The sequence below is a fragment of the Typha latifolia genome, chromosome 10, assembly GCF_019914945.1.
Source record: "Typha latifolia isolate L0001 chromosome 10, TyphaL0001v2, whole genome shotgun sequence".
NCBI classification, from domain to species: Eukaryota; Viridiplantae; Streptophyta; class Magnoliopsida; order Poales; family Typhaceae; genus Typha; species Typha latifolia.
Genome location: NC_133095.1, coordinates 41,306 through 61,210, shown reverse-complemented (window position 1 = coordinate 61,210; position 19,905 = coordinate 41,306). Strand labels below are relative to the sequence as shown.

At 36.6% G+C, this 19,905-nt stretch overlaps 2 protein-coding genes across 4 annotated transcripts; one reads left to right on the top strand and one right to left on the bottom strand.

The window, feature by feature from the left end:
• The first annotated feature begins 1,692 nt into the window (after positions 1–1,692).
• LOC140796586 (probable protein phosphatase 2C 39) lies at positions 1,693–7,673 on the top strand. The gene is made up of 5 exons (XM_073149645.1): positions 1,693–1,707; positions 1,801–1,905; positions 4,516–5,788; positions 5,867–6,131; positions 7,200–7,673. Exons 3-5 carry the CDS (start codon positions 4,601–4,603, stop codon positions 7,325–7,327), a joined length of 1,581 nt encoding a protein of 526 aa, XP_073005746.1. The 5' UTR covers positions 1,693–1,707; positions 1,801–1,905; positions 4,516–4,600; the 3' UTR covers positions 7,328–7,673.
• Positions 7,674–8,166: 493 nt separating this feature from the next.
• On the bottom strand, positions 8,167–19,874 carry LOC140796121 (methionine aminopeptidase 2B-like). 3 transcript variants are annotated; one of them, XM_073148997.1, is made up of 14 exons: positions 19,706–19,844; positions 19,468–19,581; positions 18,449–18,574; positions 17,406–17,574; positions 15,912–15,948; positions 15,716–15,823; positions 13,132–13,231; positions 12,837–12,982; positions 12,669–12,760; positions 12,442–12,536; positions 10,489–10,585; positions 9,964–10,107; positions 9,387–9,604; positions 8,167–8,447 (listed from the first exon to the last, which is right to left on the bottom strand). In XM_073148997.1, the coding sequence occupies exons 3-14, from the start codon at positions 18,530–18,532 to the stop codon at positions 8,337–8,339; spliced, it is 1,401 nt and encodes a 466-aa protein (XP_073005098.1). In that variant the 5' UTR covers positions 18,533–18,574; positions 19,468–19,581; positions 19,706–19,844; the 3' UTR covers positions 8,167–8,336. The 3 variants fall into 3 exon arrangements, with proteins under 3 accessions (XP_073005098.1, XP_073005097.1, XP_073005096.1); XM_073148996.1 differs by having other exon boundaries at positions 19,468–19,572; XM_073148995.1 differs by lacking the exon at positions 19,468–19,581 and having other exon boundaries at positions 19,706–19,874.
• Between the last annotated feature and the right edge of the window lie 31 nt (positions 19,875–19,905).

Below are 19,905 nucleotides of genomic sequence, written 5' to 3'. Positions count from 1 at the left end.
GCCACACGCACTCGTAGTCTATTGCGCCGCCGTGTGACGATGGTGTGGCAGGCAGGATATGATCTCCGAAGTCGCCGTTGGTCGATTTGAGAAGAGAACGGGTTAACGAATTGACCCGACGCAACCCGTATAATCAAACTGATCAAATCGGGTCAAACGGGTTAATGTTATAACTCCGAAGATGATCTAATTATTAATTAAGTTAGACAAATTAATCCAATTATAATTTAAATATAATAAAAACTAAATTCGAACTTATTTGATTTTTGCCAAACTGATAGCCACACATGTGGGTAATTTGAAATTTACCAAGGCCATTAAACACAAATGCGTCCATTTATCTGCTGTCCATCTGTGTAGAAGTTATGTAAGATGGGGATTGGTGATGTCAGGACATTATGGTAAATTTAAATCGATAAACTAATTGGGAGAGGTTCATATCAATGTGAAGTTTGTAATCTTCATGATTCCTGAAGGTTATGGATAGATTAATATAGCATGATTATCATGGTGAATCGATCCACCAAGCAGCACCCGGACTGCGTATATATAAATAGCTTGATTATTCTGATAACATTTCCGTCAAAATTAACTCAAAGTACTTATTCCTCAATGCATCTCTCTTCACCTGGATCTATATATGGATCTAGGACTTCCTACTACGGTAGAGGCATTAGACATTATTATACTCTCTAACCAATTAGATATACAACAAGTTGCTCGAAGGATCAGATAGTAGACGTTATCAAAGGACAAAATTGATCATTTTTTCTGTCCTTACTAGAAAATGGCATTTGTTATATTCTATGGAACTAGCGTATATTTTATGGAGCAAACATTACTATTGAGAAAAATAAATATTTTGTCCCGTCCACGTCGAGGCATTCGAATATATCTTGGTATTTGAGTTTGAGAAGAGAAACAGAATAAAGAAGTTTAATAAAACTTTTCTTTTTTTTTTTGGTTTTATGGCTGCGTACGACGTACGTAGCGTACTGGGTAGTTTTGGGTCATCATAATATCTTCTTTGTTGTTAATGGGCTCAAACAGTGATTTAAGCCTAAAGTGTTGAATAACACAAGTGTCTTTTCAAACACAAGTGTTGAATAACCTTCCACTTGTATTACAAATCAAATAAAAAAAGAAAGAAAAAACTTCCAAGTTCCAGAACTATTACGTTTACACCGACATACGCACTCCACCCCTATAGTTTAGTATATATCTCTACGCCTAAATCTAATAATTAAAAGTCATAGACTATCAACTCAAAGATTGTAGAAGCAGAAACAGTCTACGACTTGTACGTATTTTTTTATTTATTAATTTATAGGAATTGTGCAGAATTTTTTGTCAACTCTCTCTTATTAGATACTTCTGAATCAACTCCTCTGCAGATTCATACGAGATACTCATCCATCTCCTCCCTTAACTTCGCATTCTAAACGCTACCAGGTAATCTCTCTCTCTCTCTGCTCTATAAACTTCGGAAGAGCACTCTTCCAAGAATAATCTGTTGCGCTTTCTTTTCCTGCAAGGAAATCCATTCATTACGTTGGGTTATGCATAATTTTATTATCCGGTGTGATCGATCTACTTACTCGTATGAAACTTTTATTCAGATTGAATAAAAAGGTGACGGATGGGAAGAGGAGAGCAGCTCAATCCTTGGGCGAGATCCGCCATCTGAACTAACTAATGGAAACATCGGTACGCTCCATTTGCTCCTCGCTGTAGTTCTCTCTCTCTCTCTCTCTCTCTCTCTCTCTCACGGACGCAGCTCGATGTGATGTCAATATACAGGGAATCGCTTCAAGGGAAAGACAAACTGCTGCTCCAACAAGTGAAAACGCCGAGTCCTACCCATGGGTTCATTCGTTAAGGAGAAGAACTCCATCCTCTTTGCAGGTGATGTTTGCTTCTCCAATAATTACATACTTGTTGACTCAGGTTGTCTTAGTCATCCAAATTAAGCAATTCCGTGTTTTATATCACAAAACCACTCTTATTTAGATTCATGTCCTATGTACTGATAGCAATATTCACCTAATGATATCGAATCTCTTTGGTGGTATTAACTATCCTATGCCCTGTTATTGCTTCCTTTTTACAACAAAGACTGGTGTTCGAAGATCTTTAAAGATCGGTCCATCACTTGTTTTTGCTCAAACGCATTTTTATTGTTTCTAGTTTTCTACACAATCCATGTGCAGGAAACACCTATTTGAATTTAGATAATCTTTGGAAGAATCGTATAGAAGTTGTTGTCAAATCGTATACAAGAGATCATAAGATGCACTTTGTGGAAAAGGTATCAAGGTTGTTCCAACTATTTAGATTCCCAATATTGCAGCCATTTTCATAGTTCTCATTTCTATTGCTCAAAGTAACTTTGTCTTTTCTTTATCGAGTTATATATAATTCAAATTAAGGCATCAAGCGACCATATGGTATGAGCTAATTGGAGCAACATGAAAGAAAATGAGGTACATGAAGAATAAGAAATTTATCTAAGCTACAAGCTGATTGCCAGAAGCTCCACCAAAATTCACGCTAACTAATTTGACCCATCTTTTGCATGATTTGGGAACTTTAAGTAACTACATGATGGACAAGTTATTACAAGAATATTTTTTTCTTGAGGATAGGTAGCATTCTGTTTGTGTATCATTGTGATACGTAAAATGCACATGGACCAAAGTACTAGTGTCCATTTGTATGTTATAAGTTATAACTAAGGGAAGAGCTATAATCAACATGCCAAGGGGATGAATAAGGTTATAAGGTTAGAAATTGTTGCGGTTCTTGATTATGATACAAATTGGACATGACCAACCCGCCTCGAGTTGGATCATGTTTTGTATTTGTTTTGGATAAAAATAAGAAATTCTGGCTGATGCGTTCGAACGTTAGGAATGGTCGTTCGGACGCCTGCACAAAGTTCGCACATACAGAACAATATTTTTGGCTATTGAATATGGTCAAGGGGCGTTCGAATGCCCGTTGGCTAGTTGTTTCTTATTAGGATTTATTTATGATTTTTGAATGATTGGCTAATATCTAAATATATGGAATAGCAACCATTTTGTGATTTTTAATTATTAGAGCATTTGTTTTGCATCTAGGCTTGAGTCGACCTTCTCCCTTCTCCTTCCTTTCCCTCGGTATCTATCCTGAGCTTTCTTCTACAACTAAGATTAACCCTCCGTCACTTCTCCCTCCTCACTCAAGCGACCAGTCATACCTAGAAGCTCCCTTTTCCTCCTCATCTTGTTCAAGATACTATTCCACCACCACAGTCATTATCCTCTTCTATAACTCTAACCCTAACCACATAACCAATTTCCATCATCCACATTCATCCTGTCATCCTCTGGCCTTTGGTCAGTATATTAACCATAAATTTTGATCTACCAATTCGATCGATGAGATTCCAGTTGCATTGAATTACTGATTTCTAGAGGAATAACATATATGAATCTCAAATCATTCCAACAGTTAGATTGATCCCTATTACCTTTAAACATTCTATGTTCAACTTTGTCCAGTACTGCGACTCGGATTGCTATCATCTTCTTCGAGAGCGATTGCAACAGAAGCATAGTAAATCTCACGTAGAAATCAGATGATTCAGGATGATAGCTAGGGAACCTTCTTAAACTAGATAGATTGGCATTCAATAGGAACAAAGGATGTAACTGAATTCACAGAAAGTATGAATTCTCTTCTTCTCATACTGAAAAAATGTTAATATCCATTAGAGCTGCGAGAAATTTCTATGGCATGATATATATTTGCAAACTTCACTTGTCTTTACTTGCTAAGCAGTTGCATTGATATTTTTCGCTCTTGACTATAATATGACTCTTGAGCGAAGCTAGCATAGCTAAAATCCAAGTTCAACTTGTTCTACATATGATAAGTATCTTAAGCATAAGCAGTTCTTGAAATGTTATGATTTAAGAAGGCTATATATCAGCATTAACTTTTTCTCCAGATGCACATGTGCAATTCAGTGTATTTACGATGGATTTTTATTTCGTAAAAGAGTGATACTAGGGATTGGTCACTTCAGAATGCAAAAGTACAGCATAATGTGGCTCCTCAACAAATTTCCATAGATGATGCAAGTTGAATATTATTTCTCTGTATAATAACCATTTTTCACTAGTCATCATTTCATTAAATCCCCTTTGATTATCTAACATGTTACCTGCATCCTACTCATCTATTAGCAAAGGAGTAACATATTTAAATTTATGATGCTTGTTCGAACATTATGTCAGAATAACATAATAAGTAGCTCTCATATTGTATCAGAGTTTCCAAGTTCAAATTCCAATAGCGTCAGTATATTGTGGGACACCATTAAATTCTCGCTTCTCTAAAAAAAGAAGCAGCTTGAAGAAATCTCCTTGTTCATGTTTTTGACTGTTACACTGGTGGCATTCTTTGTAACAAACAATTTATATTGTGGGTAAGCTATTAACATCTTGAAAATCATATTTTCATTTTCAGGGTTGGTTTGCTTTTGGATTTAAGTACAAAAAACAATATCTTTCAGCATGATATAGAGTCAAGTCGAACTAAACCACACTATAGCATGAGAAGCTGTTCATCTAATCCTCAAGAGGCTATGGGAGGATTTGAAAAGCTTGCTAGGACAACCAGTGATCTAAACATTAGTTTTGGCTATCAATGCAATTCCTATCAAAGCAGTGATACTGAAGCTAATTGTGAATATAAGCTTTCTACCGGGCTTGAGGTTCAAGATTCCAGAATTTTGTCACGAAGTAATTCATTTTCTTGCTTATCCAGTGCTGCCCTTAGTGCCAATAATACATTGGCAAATACAAGTATGTGTAATGGTCTTCTCGGAAAGAAGATCTTACCAGGATTGGATTCCATAAATTCATTCAGAAAGTATTCTCCTATTGCAAGATTGGATTTCTTGTCGTCACCTTCTGGGAGCAGCATATCAACTGATAATGATATACTTGAAATTAATAGAAACTCATGGAGATCTATGAGTGCTCCTGCAACTGTTGAATCCTCAAGTTTTCTAAATTCAATGGATGTACAGATGGCTGGTGGACCAGCTGGGGAAGATCGAGTCCAGGTTGTATGTTCCGAGGAAAATGGATGGCTATTTTGTGGAATATATGATGGATTCAATGGAAGAGATGCAGCTGATTATTTGGCAGGTACTTTGTATGATAATATAGGATTTTATTTGTATCTGTTAGAGTGTCGCATTAAACAACAAAAGGAATCAAGTGGCTCATGTGAAAAAATTCTATTATCATCAACTAGTGAAACCGTTAATAATGAGTTATCTTTGGGGAGATCAGAAGTTGAAGATACTCAAAACATGCCTTCTAATTCTTTAGATGGAGAATTCCCTTCTGAATCTTTTCAATTTAGTGTATTGAATTGTCTTACTAGTGCTCTTGCACAAGCTGAGAGTGATTTTATGAGCATGATTGAGCGAGAAATGGATGACAGACCGGATTTAGTTTCAATCGGATCTTGTGTCCTTGTTGTGCTTCTTCATCGGATGGATTTATATGTTTTGAACCTAGGAGATAGCAGAGGGGTGTTGGCTACTACTAGTTTTTCTGGTGATTCAGTGCAAGCCATCCAGCTAACTGAGACTCATACAGTCGATAATGAATTAGAGCAAAAAAAGCTTGTGTCCGACCATCCAGATGATCCTTCAGTCATCATTTATAATAGAGTAAAAGGAAAGCTGAAAGTTACTCGTGCATTTGGAGTTGTCTATCTAAAAGAGGTAATAATAATATGATTGCTATTTTATATAATAATGATTCAAGTAAATTAAACTTTATTTTTGCTAATACCTATGCAGAGAAAATTTAATGATGCACTCATGGGCATTCTTCGAGTTCCAAATTTACGCAGCCCCCCATATGTTTCTAACCATCCGCACACCTTGGTCCACCGAGTATCAGGAAAGGACTTGTTTGTTGTACTCGGCAGTGATGGTCTCTTCGATTTCTTCAGCAACAATGAAGTTGTTGAAATAGTTCATCAGTTCATGGAGGAAAATCCTTTTGGTGATCCTGCAAAACATTTAATTGAGGAGCTTCTACTTCGAGCAGCTAAAGATGCTGGTATCTGTTGGACTCTTTTATATGCAGTGCATGTGGTGTTCTTTTTTTCATTTTCATTTTTATTTTTTATGTTATTTTGGTATACCTAGAGTAATATAACGTGAATTGCATGTGCAATTTAGCCTTTTATTTTCATCTGAATGTGAAATTTGATATATGTCTCAGAAAACTGTCTCATAATTCTTCATGATTCTGGTCGAATCGTTCAGATGGAAGATTATTTTCAAAATAATCAAAGCTCAAATTCAAGTTATCACTGGTCTATCACAAGCTATAATGAAAGTGCTTTTATTTTACTTTTCAGGATAAAGTATATCGACCTACTAAAATCTCATGTTGAATGCTAAAGCACTCACACTTGTTATATTAGACAGCACATCAATTAGTGTATTCTCTCTGCCATCTTAAAATTTTTCATTTGGATCATGATAGGATTACCCTTCTTTACATTGCTTTTGTTTAGAAACTTCAATTTGGATGTCTACATTCTATCAGTTAACCTGAAACTTTTTCCGTTCCCTTCTGCTTTTAGATTTTTACATATGAAGTTCTTGATTCTCTACTTATGAGCTAAGTTTATAATAAATGTATCTATCGGTTTCTAGTAGTTCTCTCTCTTGAGTATATGAATATCGGTTCCTATTTTTAATCTCCATTCATGATGCCAACCTGAAGATTTACTTGCATTTCAAGAAAGAGTCTAACAAAGGCTTTAAACTTTTACTGTTCATGTATTGAGTTTCGAAATGTTCTCCTTGGCATCAATTTCTTTGTTATAGACTGGTTATCTATTATGGTATAAGAGTTTGATTTTCTAGAGGTTTAGAGTTTAGACCTTGTTTAGCCTCATTTTTCCATTTTCTCTATTATATATTCTTGTGTGGTGTTGGGGACTGCCCACTCTATTATCTTTTATCCGTCCACATGCGTTGTACAAGGGGCTGCATAAGAGGATGTGTTGAAGGCATAATATACATTGTTAGTCTTTTACCTTGCAGTTAAAGTTTTTGAATCAATTGATTATCTAACAATCTTGGTTAAAACTACTAATTTTGACTTAATTTGCAGGTTTCAGTGCTGAAGAATTAATGAGAATACCAACTGGGATTAGGAGAGAATATCATGATGATGTGACGGTTATTGTGATCATCCTTGGAGATAAGCAGCAAACATCAACAGCATCAACATCATTTTAGGGAGCACCCAAAATGTGGAGCTGCATTGGATATTCTTTGAGAACAGTTCGCCTGTAAGATTTGAAGGATAGTCAACAGAGTGCTGAGTGTAGAAAAATCCTGAAAAAGTCGAGTGATAGACCTACGGACAATTATTGAGGTCAAACTTTGCTGATTCTGTGTGCAATGATATGCCAATCAATATGTTATCAATAAACTTTGGATTGTCTCATAAGAACCAGAGCTTTTATGTACGAGTTTCTGCAGAACTCGCTAAGAGTTAAAGATCGTTGCCTGGTTAGACTGTGTAACCTTCCTTGTCTGTAATTGCAATACGTTCTATAGAGTTGATGCTTGGTTCAGGATACATATTTTTGCAAATGTTAAATGGACCGTTGCTTATTTTATCCTTATGGTATAATATTTCAACATAGAAGATTTAATGTGGGCAACATAATTCGAATAATAATCTGGACTCTCCTAGCGTGAAGGGGGGAAGAGTCTGGAACATTGATGACTGCTGCAATTCCTAGTGATAGCGCAGTGTTCATCTTTTGCTGTATCCAAAATACAAGGAGGGTAATGCATCATTATCATAATTCATTTTAAGTAGAACTATTTATGTTTGCAAAACGGCCCAAACCCAGCATGACACAAAAGGCCGAGTGGGTCATTCAGGCGATTAATAGGTTGGATATCTGCAGGCCGTGTGCATGGCTACTCTTTCGTGACCAAGTGATGAAGCGAGGGTATAGGGACGAAAAAAGGCAATCAAAGGTAAGTAATAAACTTCCGAAAATTAAGTTGAACATGTACGACAATGAATACTGGAACGATTCAAGAGCCCAAAACATCATCCATGAGTAAGACATTTTCCATTTTTAAATAAAAATCCATTACAGGAGGGCTGTCTTAATAATATGTTCAACAAGTTTCTAACAACACAAATTCAGACACAATAAAAGATGCATTGTGCACAGGCAGTCAAATTATAAAAGTTTTACTTAATTTAACACTGGAGCTACAAAGCTCAGTAGTCATCGCCTCGCGAAATGACTTCCTTACAAGTAGGGCGGAGCAAAATAGTGTGCTCAAACTGAGCTACATAGCTCCCTTTCACATCACAGAGAGGTGGGTATGGCTGCAGAGAGAATGTAGACAATGTCAGTGAATGCACCTTCACCATTCATCATCCATGAAACATCAACCTCTACTATGTATAATATCAAATTTATGGAAATGTAGAATCAGCAACGTATAAGACTCAAGTAATAAAAGGAAGATGAGCTATACTAGGAATTTGCTGAACCACGTAAATTTTTTCCACAATTCTCTTTTATTTTCCTCACATTGCTCTTGATCCAGCATTCTATAATTGCCAGAGGTTCAAATTCTTTTTCTTCTAAAATTACCAAGGTGAAAACTCAGCTAGGTATATTTTTCCAAAGAAAGTCCTGCATGCATGGGTTTAATGTTGAGCATTAACTTTACATCAATTTCACCAGTCCATCCTGTAATAGAAGTGTAGTTGGCCCAACCTAGCATTGTTTTTTCTAGGAAGTCTTCTGCACGATGCATCAGCAGGATAAACTCTGTAGTTTTTTTTTCAAACTTTAAATAACAAATTATTATTTTGGAAGTGATTTAGGCTATTTTAGCTGGGATCAATTATAATTCATAAGTTAGGAGGGGCCTTATAAATTAATAACTTAAGCTACATTTTATGGGAAAGACAGAAAATTTCAACATTAGTTGTGCATTGGCCAAAACAATGAACAGTATGTACAGAGAGTACTTGCATATGGACTACTACTTAAAAAAAATATCAACATTGAGAAAGAACTCATCGCAGATACTCCAATCAAAATCATACTAATAATAAACTATATTTATAAGCCTTGATGCTAACAAAATTAAAGCATGCATCTATGATGCACTGAGTATCATCAGCAGGGTGGCAACCAAAAGATCAACTTAAACACAAACCAACACCTCACAGGAAGATATGCTATCAAGTGCACTTCCTATACGTATACTGCATGATAGAAGTACAGAAAACAAATGCGCCAATATGATATACCTGAACTATACCAGCATCACTTAGATTTTTCAGTGCCATAAGATACTTGGTTTCTCCAATGCGGTCCAAGTAACGCCTGCAAAAAGCCAACGTCGAAAAATGCTTGTTGATTGTTGTAAGAAGCTGCTTTGCTCTAGGCAATCTTAGCGGTATGTGCCCAACATCAAAGTTTTTCATGTAATGACTGCATTCCAAGTCCTCCCTAACATATCCTTTTCCTGAAAATTGCATAAGAACATGAGTTTATATTAGGTAACTGTAATATCTGCTTAAATAACAATCAATTAAGACCCACTTTAAAAGGAATACATTGCTTGTTGACATGCAGCTCTTTGGAAACATAAGCCTCAGCACTAGCCAAATCCTATCTAGGTTCACGCCCACTATAAATGCATACTAGCAGGAGACGGATACCAATCCCTAGAACCAAAACTGCTCTAAGCCTATTATAGAACTATTCTCGTAAAAAAATTACTTGCATGTTTGAATAACTGCAAGTACAGAAAATAACTGAGAGCCTTAATTTCAGCACCCAACTACTTAATCATTAGTATTACAGTACATGCGGCCATATTACCTGTAGATGCAAATGTTTCAATTGCAAAAAACTCTCCTTCCTCCATTTTTGTCTGCTCTCCGCCTTTTACAATTGGAACAGATTTTCCAGCATGGATTTGATATGGCCCAATGCTGTGCCCATTCAGGTTTCGCACACTTTTAACTACAACAAACAGGTGGAATCTTTAACTTATGGTCAATGAAATGAATTTATGAAGGAAATATACAATAAACTTCAATATTTGTAGAGTAACTAACAGCAAATGTTGCAAATCTATTTACTAATAAAGCTGTCAATTTAGCTGTTTGTTCGCAAAGAATTGTGTCAATTTACTAATAAATCTATTTACTAACAGCAAATGTTCTAATGCTTCTTTGATGAGGAAGTGTGGACTGCAGCATCAATCCTGCACTACCAAATAACAGTAAGACAAGTCCTTTACGTTGAAACAACTTTAAAGAAAACAAATACAGCATCAGCATCCAATAAACAGATGATTTGCCATGCATAAGCACAACATGACCATAAATCATAATTACACACCTTGGAACACCTTTCCATTAATTTCAACCTCATATGATTCCATGACCTCTTGGATTGCAGCACCAACATCACAGAGTCGTACATCAATTCCAGATTCCTAGACAATAAGATGAAATAATTGATATTACAGTATTGGGAAGTGATGCACCAGAAAGTAAACTACTTTTGGAGAAAATTTGATTTCCATTGAAGCTATCCTGCACATATTATATGGCACTATGTGGGTAGATTGATCAGTTTTTATTATTGTCTCACAGATAGAAGTCAACAACACTTCATGAGATGAAATAAATGACAGTCAGGAATATCAGGAAATAAGAGCCAAGGTATATAAGAGATTACTCCGGTAAGTCACATGGAAACAATATTAGTACCTCGCTGATGATATCCAGTATGTAACGCATTGTTCTTACAACTTGAGCATTATCTGTAAAACAATGTTATGTCCACATCTACATATCTGGTTTCTGGGTGAGGCAGCATCCACTTTACACCATAAGTTCTTAAAAAGAATGTATCCTTGATGCAGACGCACAGTCAGTTGCATTTATGAGGTACTATATTAGATATTGTGCAGCCATTCTTGAGACAGCAGACTGTCTCCCTGACCTGGTTCTTACTTTTTTTTTCTGTAATTTGGTTAGATTGGCGAGAAATATCTGTACTTCATTTTAGATAGTAGGTTATTAGCGGTTCAAGGTTATTCACAGACAGGTGGCAATTGGATCGATGCAATTGGTTCCTTTTTTCCTACATTATCATAAAGTAGCACTGAAGAACTATATCAGTTCTAAAATACTTAGTGATCATACTACAACAGAAGCCAAGAGACAAAATAGCAAGTAAGCACAGACTGGTAATCTTCAATTTATGTTGATATGGATAATTTGACTCTTCCCCTGCATCATATAGGCATTTCTAAATGTATGCCCATATAAGTCAAAGCTAATTGAGCAGAAAAGAAACATAACTTAATACAGAAATTTGTATTGTCATTGTTCTGCCAATTGACACATTTCTACTAGAAGAGGGCCAGCGAGCATTCAGATGAAGTGAGACAGTCTATATATTCTACAAGTAGGGCTGTCAAAATAAACTAGCGGCTCAAGCTCGGCTCAACTGAAGCTCGAGCTTGGCTCAATCCGACTAGAGCTGAGCCAAGCCTGAGTCGGATTAGGAGCTCGAAATCAATCTCGAGCCAAGCCTAAGCTGAAACCGGCTCAATAGACTCAGTATATAAGGGATTCTCAAATTACAAACTCTAGCCTCAACTCCCAAGTCCCAATTCCCAAACACAGCCGCTCAACTCTCCCTAGCTCTCCTTCAGTCCTTACTCGCTCGGTCGCTCCTATCCTCCTCCTCCATCATCGGCCCATCGCCTCGTCCTTCTCCGCCGTTAGCCCGCCTCCTCCTCCTTTCGGCAAGCCAACTCCTCCTCCTCAAGCCGCCGCCTCGTCCTCCACGGCATGTCGCCTCGTCCTTCTCCATTGTCGACCCGCCTCCTCATCCTCCTTCGACAAGTCGGCTCTTCCCGCTCAAGCCGCTACCCCGTGCTCATCTTCCTCCTCAAGCTGTCGTCCCATGCCCATCTTCCTCATGCCATCGCCGCCTCATCGTCATCCTCCTCTTACAGCTTATTTTAGCTTAAATAGGTTGCGGCTCGGCTCGAGCTCCGGCTCGGTCCAGCTCCGCTTGAATAAGGTTTGATAATAGGCTCAATTCAAGCTTGAGTTCAGAAAGTTATAAGGCTCGAAATTAATTTCGAACCAAGCTTGAGCTGGAGCCAACTCACTCAGGCTCAGCACGTTTACACCCCTATCTACAAGAATGTTGAAAATAGTGGGCATTCTATAGCCTCTATCTACATTATAGAACAAAGGACTTACCAAAACAAGAGAAGCTGAACTTTTCAAAACACGTCAAACAAACTAAAGACAAGGTGAAGAACATTACCTTAACCCCAGTATTTGTAGCTTCTCTTGAAGCTTCAAGCAATGGAGTGAACATGGGATTAAATGCCACCGTGAATGCACAATCAACTATATGCCCTGCAATAGGTCATTGCAATATGTTGGTTAAAAGAATAAATTAAATGCCAGTATCTGGCATCTGAATGATATCAATGCAAATATGGCAGAATTAAACCAGGGAAAATGCAAGTAGAGACAGTTTGATGCTACCATCCACTTGTGTTCCAAAGTCTAGCTTCATCACATCATCGTACTGGAGCACAGTTTTATCACCAGAATTTGGGGTCCAATGAGCTGCAACCCTATTAAGTTGGTCATCATCAAGTCAATGTTAATTGACCAACCAAAAGTAACTAGGATGTAAAAGAAATAAATTACCAATTTAAGGAGCATCCTGTAGGAAAGGCAATGCCTGCTTGGAGTCCATTCTCTTTGATAAGCTTCCGCACCATATTTTCCAAAGTCTCACACAGGTCAACCATCAAAATTCCAGGCTTCAAAATACTCCTGATATACTTCCGCACCTAAGAATTAGTAACAATATCCTGTCACTACTAGGTAAAGCTAGATCCATTTACTACTTACAGCAATGAATCTAAGCCTTGTATTAATGTAAAATTAACAGTCAATGGCAAAGACGCGGTGCCTGTTGGAATTGTTTAGAAACCCTAACCTGTCTATGAACTTCCGCTGCTCGTCGAACTGAATTGTAAGTTGGCTTCTGTAGCCGCTCCAGTTCCCTCTTTTCCTCAGAAGTTGTTCTCCACAAATTACTGGTCAGAAGTAACTAACTTATTATGGAGTCCAGTAACTCACAGATTACTCACGAACAGTTCCATGAGGTGCTTAATGTATCTAGGTCCAGAAATCAACAACTCCTATCTTCTAGCAAGTTATTAAAATGATAAGACAATTATCTATAAGCAGACAAACAAAAACAAAATTTCAACTTAACTAATATTGTTGGTAGAAGAATGGCATTAAGTTAAATGGTAGTAGGCTAAGTAAAACAGGGAGATTCTGGTTAAGGGTGCCCAGCATTGCTTGAAATACATAATAGAAAGAAAGTATGTCATCTACTCCTAGACTTTTAAAGTTTCAACCAAAGTTCCAAAAATCGGTATCGGGATCGGGATCGGCCGTCCGAAAAAACGATACGTATCGGCTGTATCGGCCGTATCGGCCGCCTGTATCGGATCGGACTATTTTAATTAAATAAAATTCTAAATATTATTAAAAATATTAGAGAAATTTCTAAAAATTTAAAAAAAATTATAAAAAAATAAGAAATAATAATTACTCACATATAAAGCCTAAAAAGTAAAAATCTCTTTTTCTCCCTCTCTTCTTTTCTATCCCTCTAATTGTTAGTCTAAAGTATCTATTTTCTCCCACATTCTTTTTTTTTTATCTTTTTTCTCTCTCTTTCTCAACTTTTTTTTTAATCTTTCCTTCTCCCTCACTCTCTCTTCCTTTTTTCCTCTCTCTCATACCCTTTTTTTTAATCTTTCCTTCTCCCTCACTCTCTCTTCCATTTTCTCTCTCTCTCTCACTCTCTCTTGCTTTTTCCCTCTCTCTCACTCTCTCTTCCTTTTTTCCTCTCTCTCATACCATTTTTTTTAATCTTTCCTTCTCCCTCACTCTCTCTTTCATTTTCTCTCTCTCTCACTCTCTCTTGCTTTTTCCCTCTCTCTCTCTCCTTTTCTCTTCCTCACTCTCCCTTCCTCTCTCTCCTCTCTCTCTCTAGCCGCCGCCGACAGCAGTAGTAGTTGTCGCCAGACAGTGGCACTGCTCGCCGCAGTGGCTGCAAGCAGCCGCCTGCAGCAGGCCGAAACCGAGTGGTTTCGGCCTGGATCGGGATCGGCCGAAACTCGAATCCTTGGTTTCAACTTTTAAGAACTCAGGAAAAATAGTTGCACCAATGGAAAGAGGAAATTTAGATTAAGCACAACTCGCTCTCCATAACAGTATTATCTCTACTTCCACAAAGTACAAAGAAATGAATGTGGGAAAATAATATTATGATTACCCATCATCACCATAACAAGTTACCTTTTCTTCACTTGGATACAACTCAAAAATCACAAAATCTAATTTGGCTATCCACAGAGACACCTAACTACCTATGCAATTGATCTTCATGCGTAGAGCAACATAGCCTAAATTACATAGGCACAGAACTTTCAAAGACTCACAAAAGTCATCATGCAGAAAAATATGTAAACATCATCCATAAAACTAGAAGGGTCATGCTCATAACCCACTTGTGTCCAAGCAAAGGAATGTAAAAGAACATTCAAGTCTAAATTTCTGAGTATCACCACTTGAGTGTGTAACATTCTCACCAAACCATTAATAAGTTCAGGACATTTCAGCTTTGATGGCAAAAAATTAGGCTCCTTGGTAATAAGTTTCTTTGTTTATGATCACATACCTTCTCTTCTTTGGATACTTCTGTTACTTTCTAATTTTCTTTGCAATAACTTCAAGGTCCTAACACCTTAACTCCATATGATTGTAACCAGTCAAGTCAGCCAATATGGAAGAGGTCCTATTTTGTTAACCCCCACATACTTTGTGTAAGGCAACATGTAAAAACTTATAAAGCACAGCGCAGAACCTATATTTATCATATATGGAGAAAATTCGCAATAAATTAGAAAAACAGAGGTTAAGGAAATAACTGATTACATTGGCAATCTAAAGAGCAATAGGCACTATAGAACCATGCTTTTCATATGTGTATCAGCAAACACAAGTAGGTCTCTCATGATTTGACACTGAAACTATTTACTTAATTCACCTTAGATGCAATCTTGAAAACATAAATCCTTTTCAATGATGAAACTATGAAAATAATTCCTCAATACTAATTAGCATAAACATAATCAAAGCTAAACAATGATTCAATTTATTCTCTGCTCAAATAAATACATGCACGCACATGCACACACACACACACACACTCATTGATGAGCTCCCACAAAGCTCAACTCACACTGTCTCAACATTCCGTTGAGAAACTATGACAAGAATAACAGTACATTACTTCAATCAATTTATTCCTGAGATCAATACATATTACTGGTAAAAAAGCAGAAATATAGTAATGACTAAGCTACTACTAAAGAGGTTGTCCAACATAATAGTAATAGTAAAAATCAATTACTTGGAGAATGCAAACCATGAAAAATAACAAAAATATGGCACATTGGATGTTAATAACAACTAATTGAAGTACAGAAAACTATGCTTACTCATCCTTGTACTGTTGGACTTCACCCTCAGGAAATTCCTCAGAAGGAAAGAGTTCATCAACAGGAATTGACGGAGGATCAGTCTGCTCAAGAGGTTCTTTCTTTTTCCTATACACATAATAATAATAATAATAATAATAATAATAACCGAACCAACATTGGTCCAAACTTCTAAGGCTAACCTAAGAAAACTTACTTAGCTCTGCTCTTCTTCTTTTTCTTCTTCGCAGATTCTGGTTTAGAAATTCAACATGTACTTAGACAGAACAATTGAGAAGCTACAGTTACAACAAAATAAACTGCGCTAACAGATAAATACAACAGACAGATGCAAAAAATTAAACTAATGTAGCTTTGTCAGTTTAATAAAGCGAATAAATTAGATTGATAAAAATTTGTATCGAGCCCAATGTCCATGCACATGATTCTTATATTCTAATGGAATGCAGCTATCAATAAGATGCTTTGTATATAACAAGTCAAAGCACTAAAATATAGCATTGAAATCACAGCAGGAATATAAAGGACTCTTGAAACCAAGGAGAAACAGAGCATAGCTTGAAATAGATTAAAAACCAGGATCTAGTCAGTTCTATTATCAGCATTTTCTGCATAAGAGATGAACACTGAGAATAGATTTTGGCCATTCATTAGACCAGATTGCAACTTATTATTATTTTATTACTGGAGTATAACAAAGTGCTTCTCACCCTTTTGACATAAATGTTGCAGGTCCAATAGCTAATCATCAACAGAAGCATGCTTAGGAAGGACATCATGAGTTTTAGCAGCAAGTCCATAAAGGACAAGTGGAAAGAAATTCAGTAGCACCCATAGGCTTGCCGTAGTTGGATGTTTACAATGTCATATTGCTCCATAAGCATTTTACTGTAGCTCTCACATAAATTGCAGTATTGCACTAACATATTTTCCCCATAAAAATGATGCAGTAAACACTAAGTTAACAGATCTTGGCAGCAATAAAACAGAAAAAATATGATCAATCAACAGCACCTCATGAGTCACTTCTTAAAGGTGGGGCCAAAACATATTAGATGTTACTTTGTTACTAAACTGAATTACTAACTAGTTCCAATGATGGCCATACCAGACCGGCACACCTTTGGCATATTTTTATTTAGAATTTTTAATATTTTTGAGTCTTCGACATATCAATCTTCAATTTTTTATTTAAGTATATATTATAAAGCTTATAATAGAATCTTTTGTCTTTAGATTATTTTTGTAAATGACTTATTTTATTAAAGATATAACAATAGTAAAATAGAAAAATTATTCAACATTTCATTAAAACTACCATTAATGATTAAACACTCCATAATATAATTAAAATATTAAAAATATTAAAAAATAGGCTCCACACAACGTAACATGTTTGTCACGTAATAATAAAAGGTCCTCATAAAATATTTCAGATTTATTACTCTAATGGATGCATTTCGGATCAATAAAATCCGTTTTGAACCTCACGTGACTCGTACCAATCGGCACACATCCGCGCCAGCCAGCATTGGGGTGTGTCACTGGCACACCCCATGCCAGGCAAGTGCTAACTACTACATGGTTCACTGCCTATTATAAATCTATCAATACATTGTCTGCAAAAATAGCACAGCCAAGTCAAATATAGATGAAAAAACATGAACTAAGAAGAGTATAAGTATGCTACCTGGTAATTCATCTTGAGTTGAACCATTTACTTGCTGTTCTTCTTCATTGTCTACCACGGAAGACTGGGACAGGGAACCCTTACCATTGTTATCTGTCAGATTTGAACCATTTCTTTCTTTTGACAAAATTTCTGATGATTTCATATTAATGACCTTAGTCAAGCACCCCTGCATTAAAAAACTTTTAATGCCTCAAGTAATTTGCATGAGCATACTATGGCAAACATTTATGCATGCAAACATTTAAATATTTTAGCAGATAACAGAACATTAGTCTGAAGGGCAGCAGACTTATGACGTGCTAAAGACATATTTCAAGCTAAGGATCAGATATTTGCAAACTATAACTCAGATTCATAATGCTCCAATAGAAGGGTCAATTGATTAAGGTTAAATATAAGGAAATGGTTTCATAGAAGATTTATGGTAACCTTCACATAAGCATCATTGCAGAAAACACTTAAGAGCACTAACCTAAGCTTGAGTAAGTTCTTAAACAGGCCCAGAATAAATTGAATTGGTTTCACATAAGAATACCAGATAAACAAATCAATAATCAAAACTCAAACAAAAAGCCCACAAAGGCCCAGAATGAGGCTATCAAGCATTACGTTTGAACAACGAGGTAACTTTTTAATAACAGTTACACAGTAGTGAGCACGTTGCTCTAATGTGTATAAGGCATATTAGTCTAATGAATCTCAATCATTTGAAACTTTGAACTTCAAATTCTATTGTTAATGGTACATACATCTGAGATTTACCTCTCATATTTCTGAAAGATTAAACAAGAATGAAAACAATTGAAGAATCCAAAGGTTATCTCATATATTTCCAAAGGATGAAACAAGAACATAAAAAAACGGGTAATGCAAAGTTTATCTCTCATATATCCAAAAGATGAAACAAGAACGAAAACAATTGAAGAAAGCATGATCATCCAAGGAAATAAATGCCTGGAATGCAATCATCAATATGCTCTACATCTCATGAGACTCTCAGGAATCAAAGTAGATAACTAGAACTCGCAGAGAATACTAACTCCAGTTGCTGGATTTTGTCCAATATGCAACTCTTGCATGTCCTGGCCTACTTCTTGAACTTCTCCAGCATCACTTCCACCCATACCTTCTCCCTTATAGTATATATATAACCTCTTGTCGTAAATCTGTATTAAGAAAGAGTATGCAGTCATTCTGAGAAAAAGATTGCAGAAGTGAAATTCCATTTGAACATTTATTTATCTAAAGTTGACTAAGCATTCTAATTTCTAACATCAAATTGAGACAATATGAAAAGCTCTTCTTGCTGCTCACTTTTCTGCACTTGTGATATTTGAAATTTCCAATTAATTTCCCATGAAACCCTTGTCTTCTAGATCAAATATTGGTATTGCTCAACTTTGAAGTTGACTCCTCATTTCTGTAACCTGTGTTGTACAGAGAATATAGACTCCAACGAGATGCTTTTCTTAGCCGCTGTTTGGTTTGTGGAAGATTCTATTAGAACTGAAATTTCCGTGCCTCTTATTGACAACTTAATTGTACAAATTGGGCTCTATTTCAATTGCATTTGCATCCATTTACTTGCAAAATATACTGCTGTGCCAAATTGGTTTAATTCATTGTTAAATAATCTTAATCTTACACTGTAAATTTGCTACATCAAGATATGGTCATAGAGGACTTGATATGTTTGTGTACTATTAGTTCGTGGAACATATTATCAGTATTTAGAAGCAGCTTTTTTTTCCTTCAGGGTGACCTTTTCTAATGTAATCAAAGTTAATTATGATGATACCAACTACTGTAGCAAATTAAACAGATAAACTCCCCTACCACCGAAAATCTTAAAGTACTCAAAAGTACATCGCAGTCTAAAAAATTTATTCTTCATTGCAGTGATATAATCTTTATAATAACGTTTTTAAACGAGTCGCATGGAGGCGATGGATGTTCAAGTTCTCCCAATCTGCTAACGAGAACTACCGGATTCTCATGATGATCTAATTGTACTCATTCCGAAACAAATAATAATAGTAGTAGTAGTTAATTCGTATACCCGAAACAATTTTGTTTTAGAGCACAAACGTCAAGATTACACCAGGTATCGGTGTCGGCTAGGGAATTATTGGGTAGGGGGCCGAGTGAGGACGCGGCGATAGACCTGCAGTACCTTAGAGGAAAAAGATTAGGATGAGGAGTTTGGGAGTTGAGATGATGAATAAATTCAATTCGAGGTCCGTCTGCTAGGGTTTATGGGAGCAGGTTGAGAGGCAGTTAAGAAGATAAAGACTCACCTCAGCCGCGGGTATAACCGATGAGATGAAATGAGATGAGATGGGGGTGGCGGTGGCGGTGGCGGTGGTAATTGGCGAGGTAGGAGACGATCGTCTCGGCCGCTTTGGGGACGGTGGAGCAGTGAGAGGGAGGAGGGTCGGGGAAACGACGAAGCTACCGTATTAATATAGGGAAGGGTTGTACCGGATCGGGTAGTTTG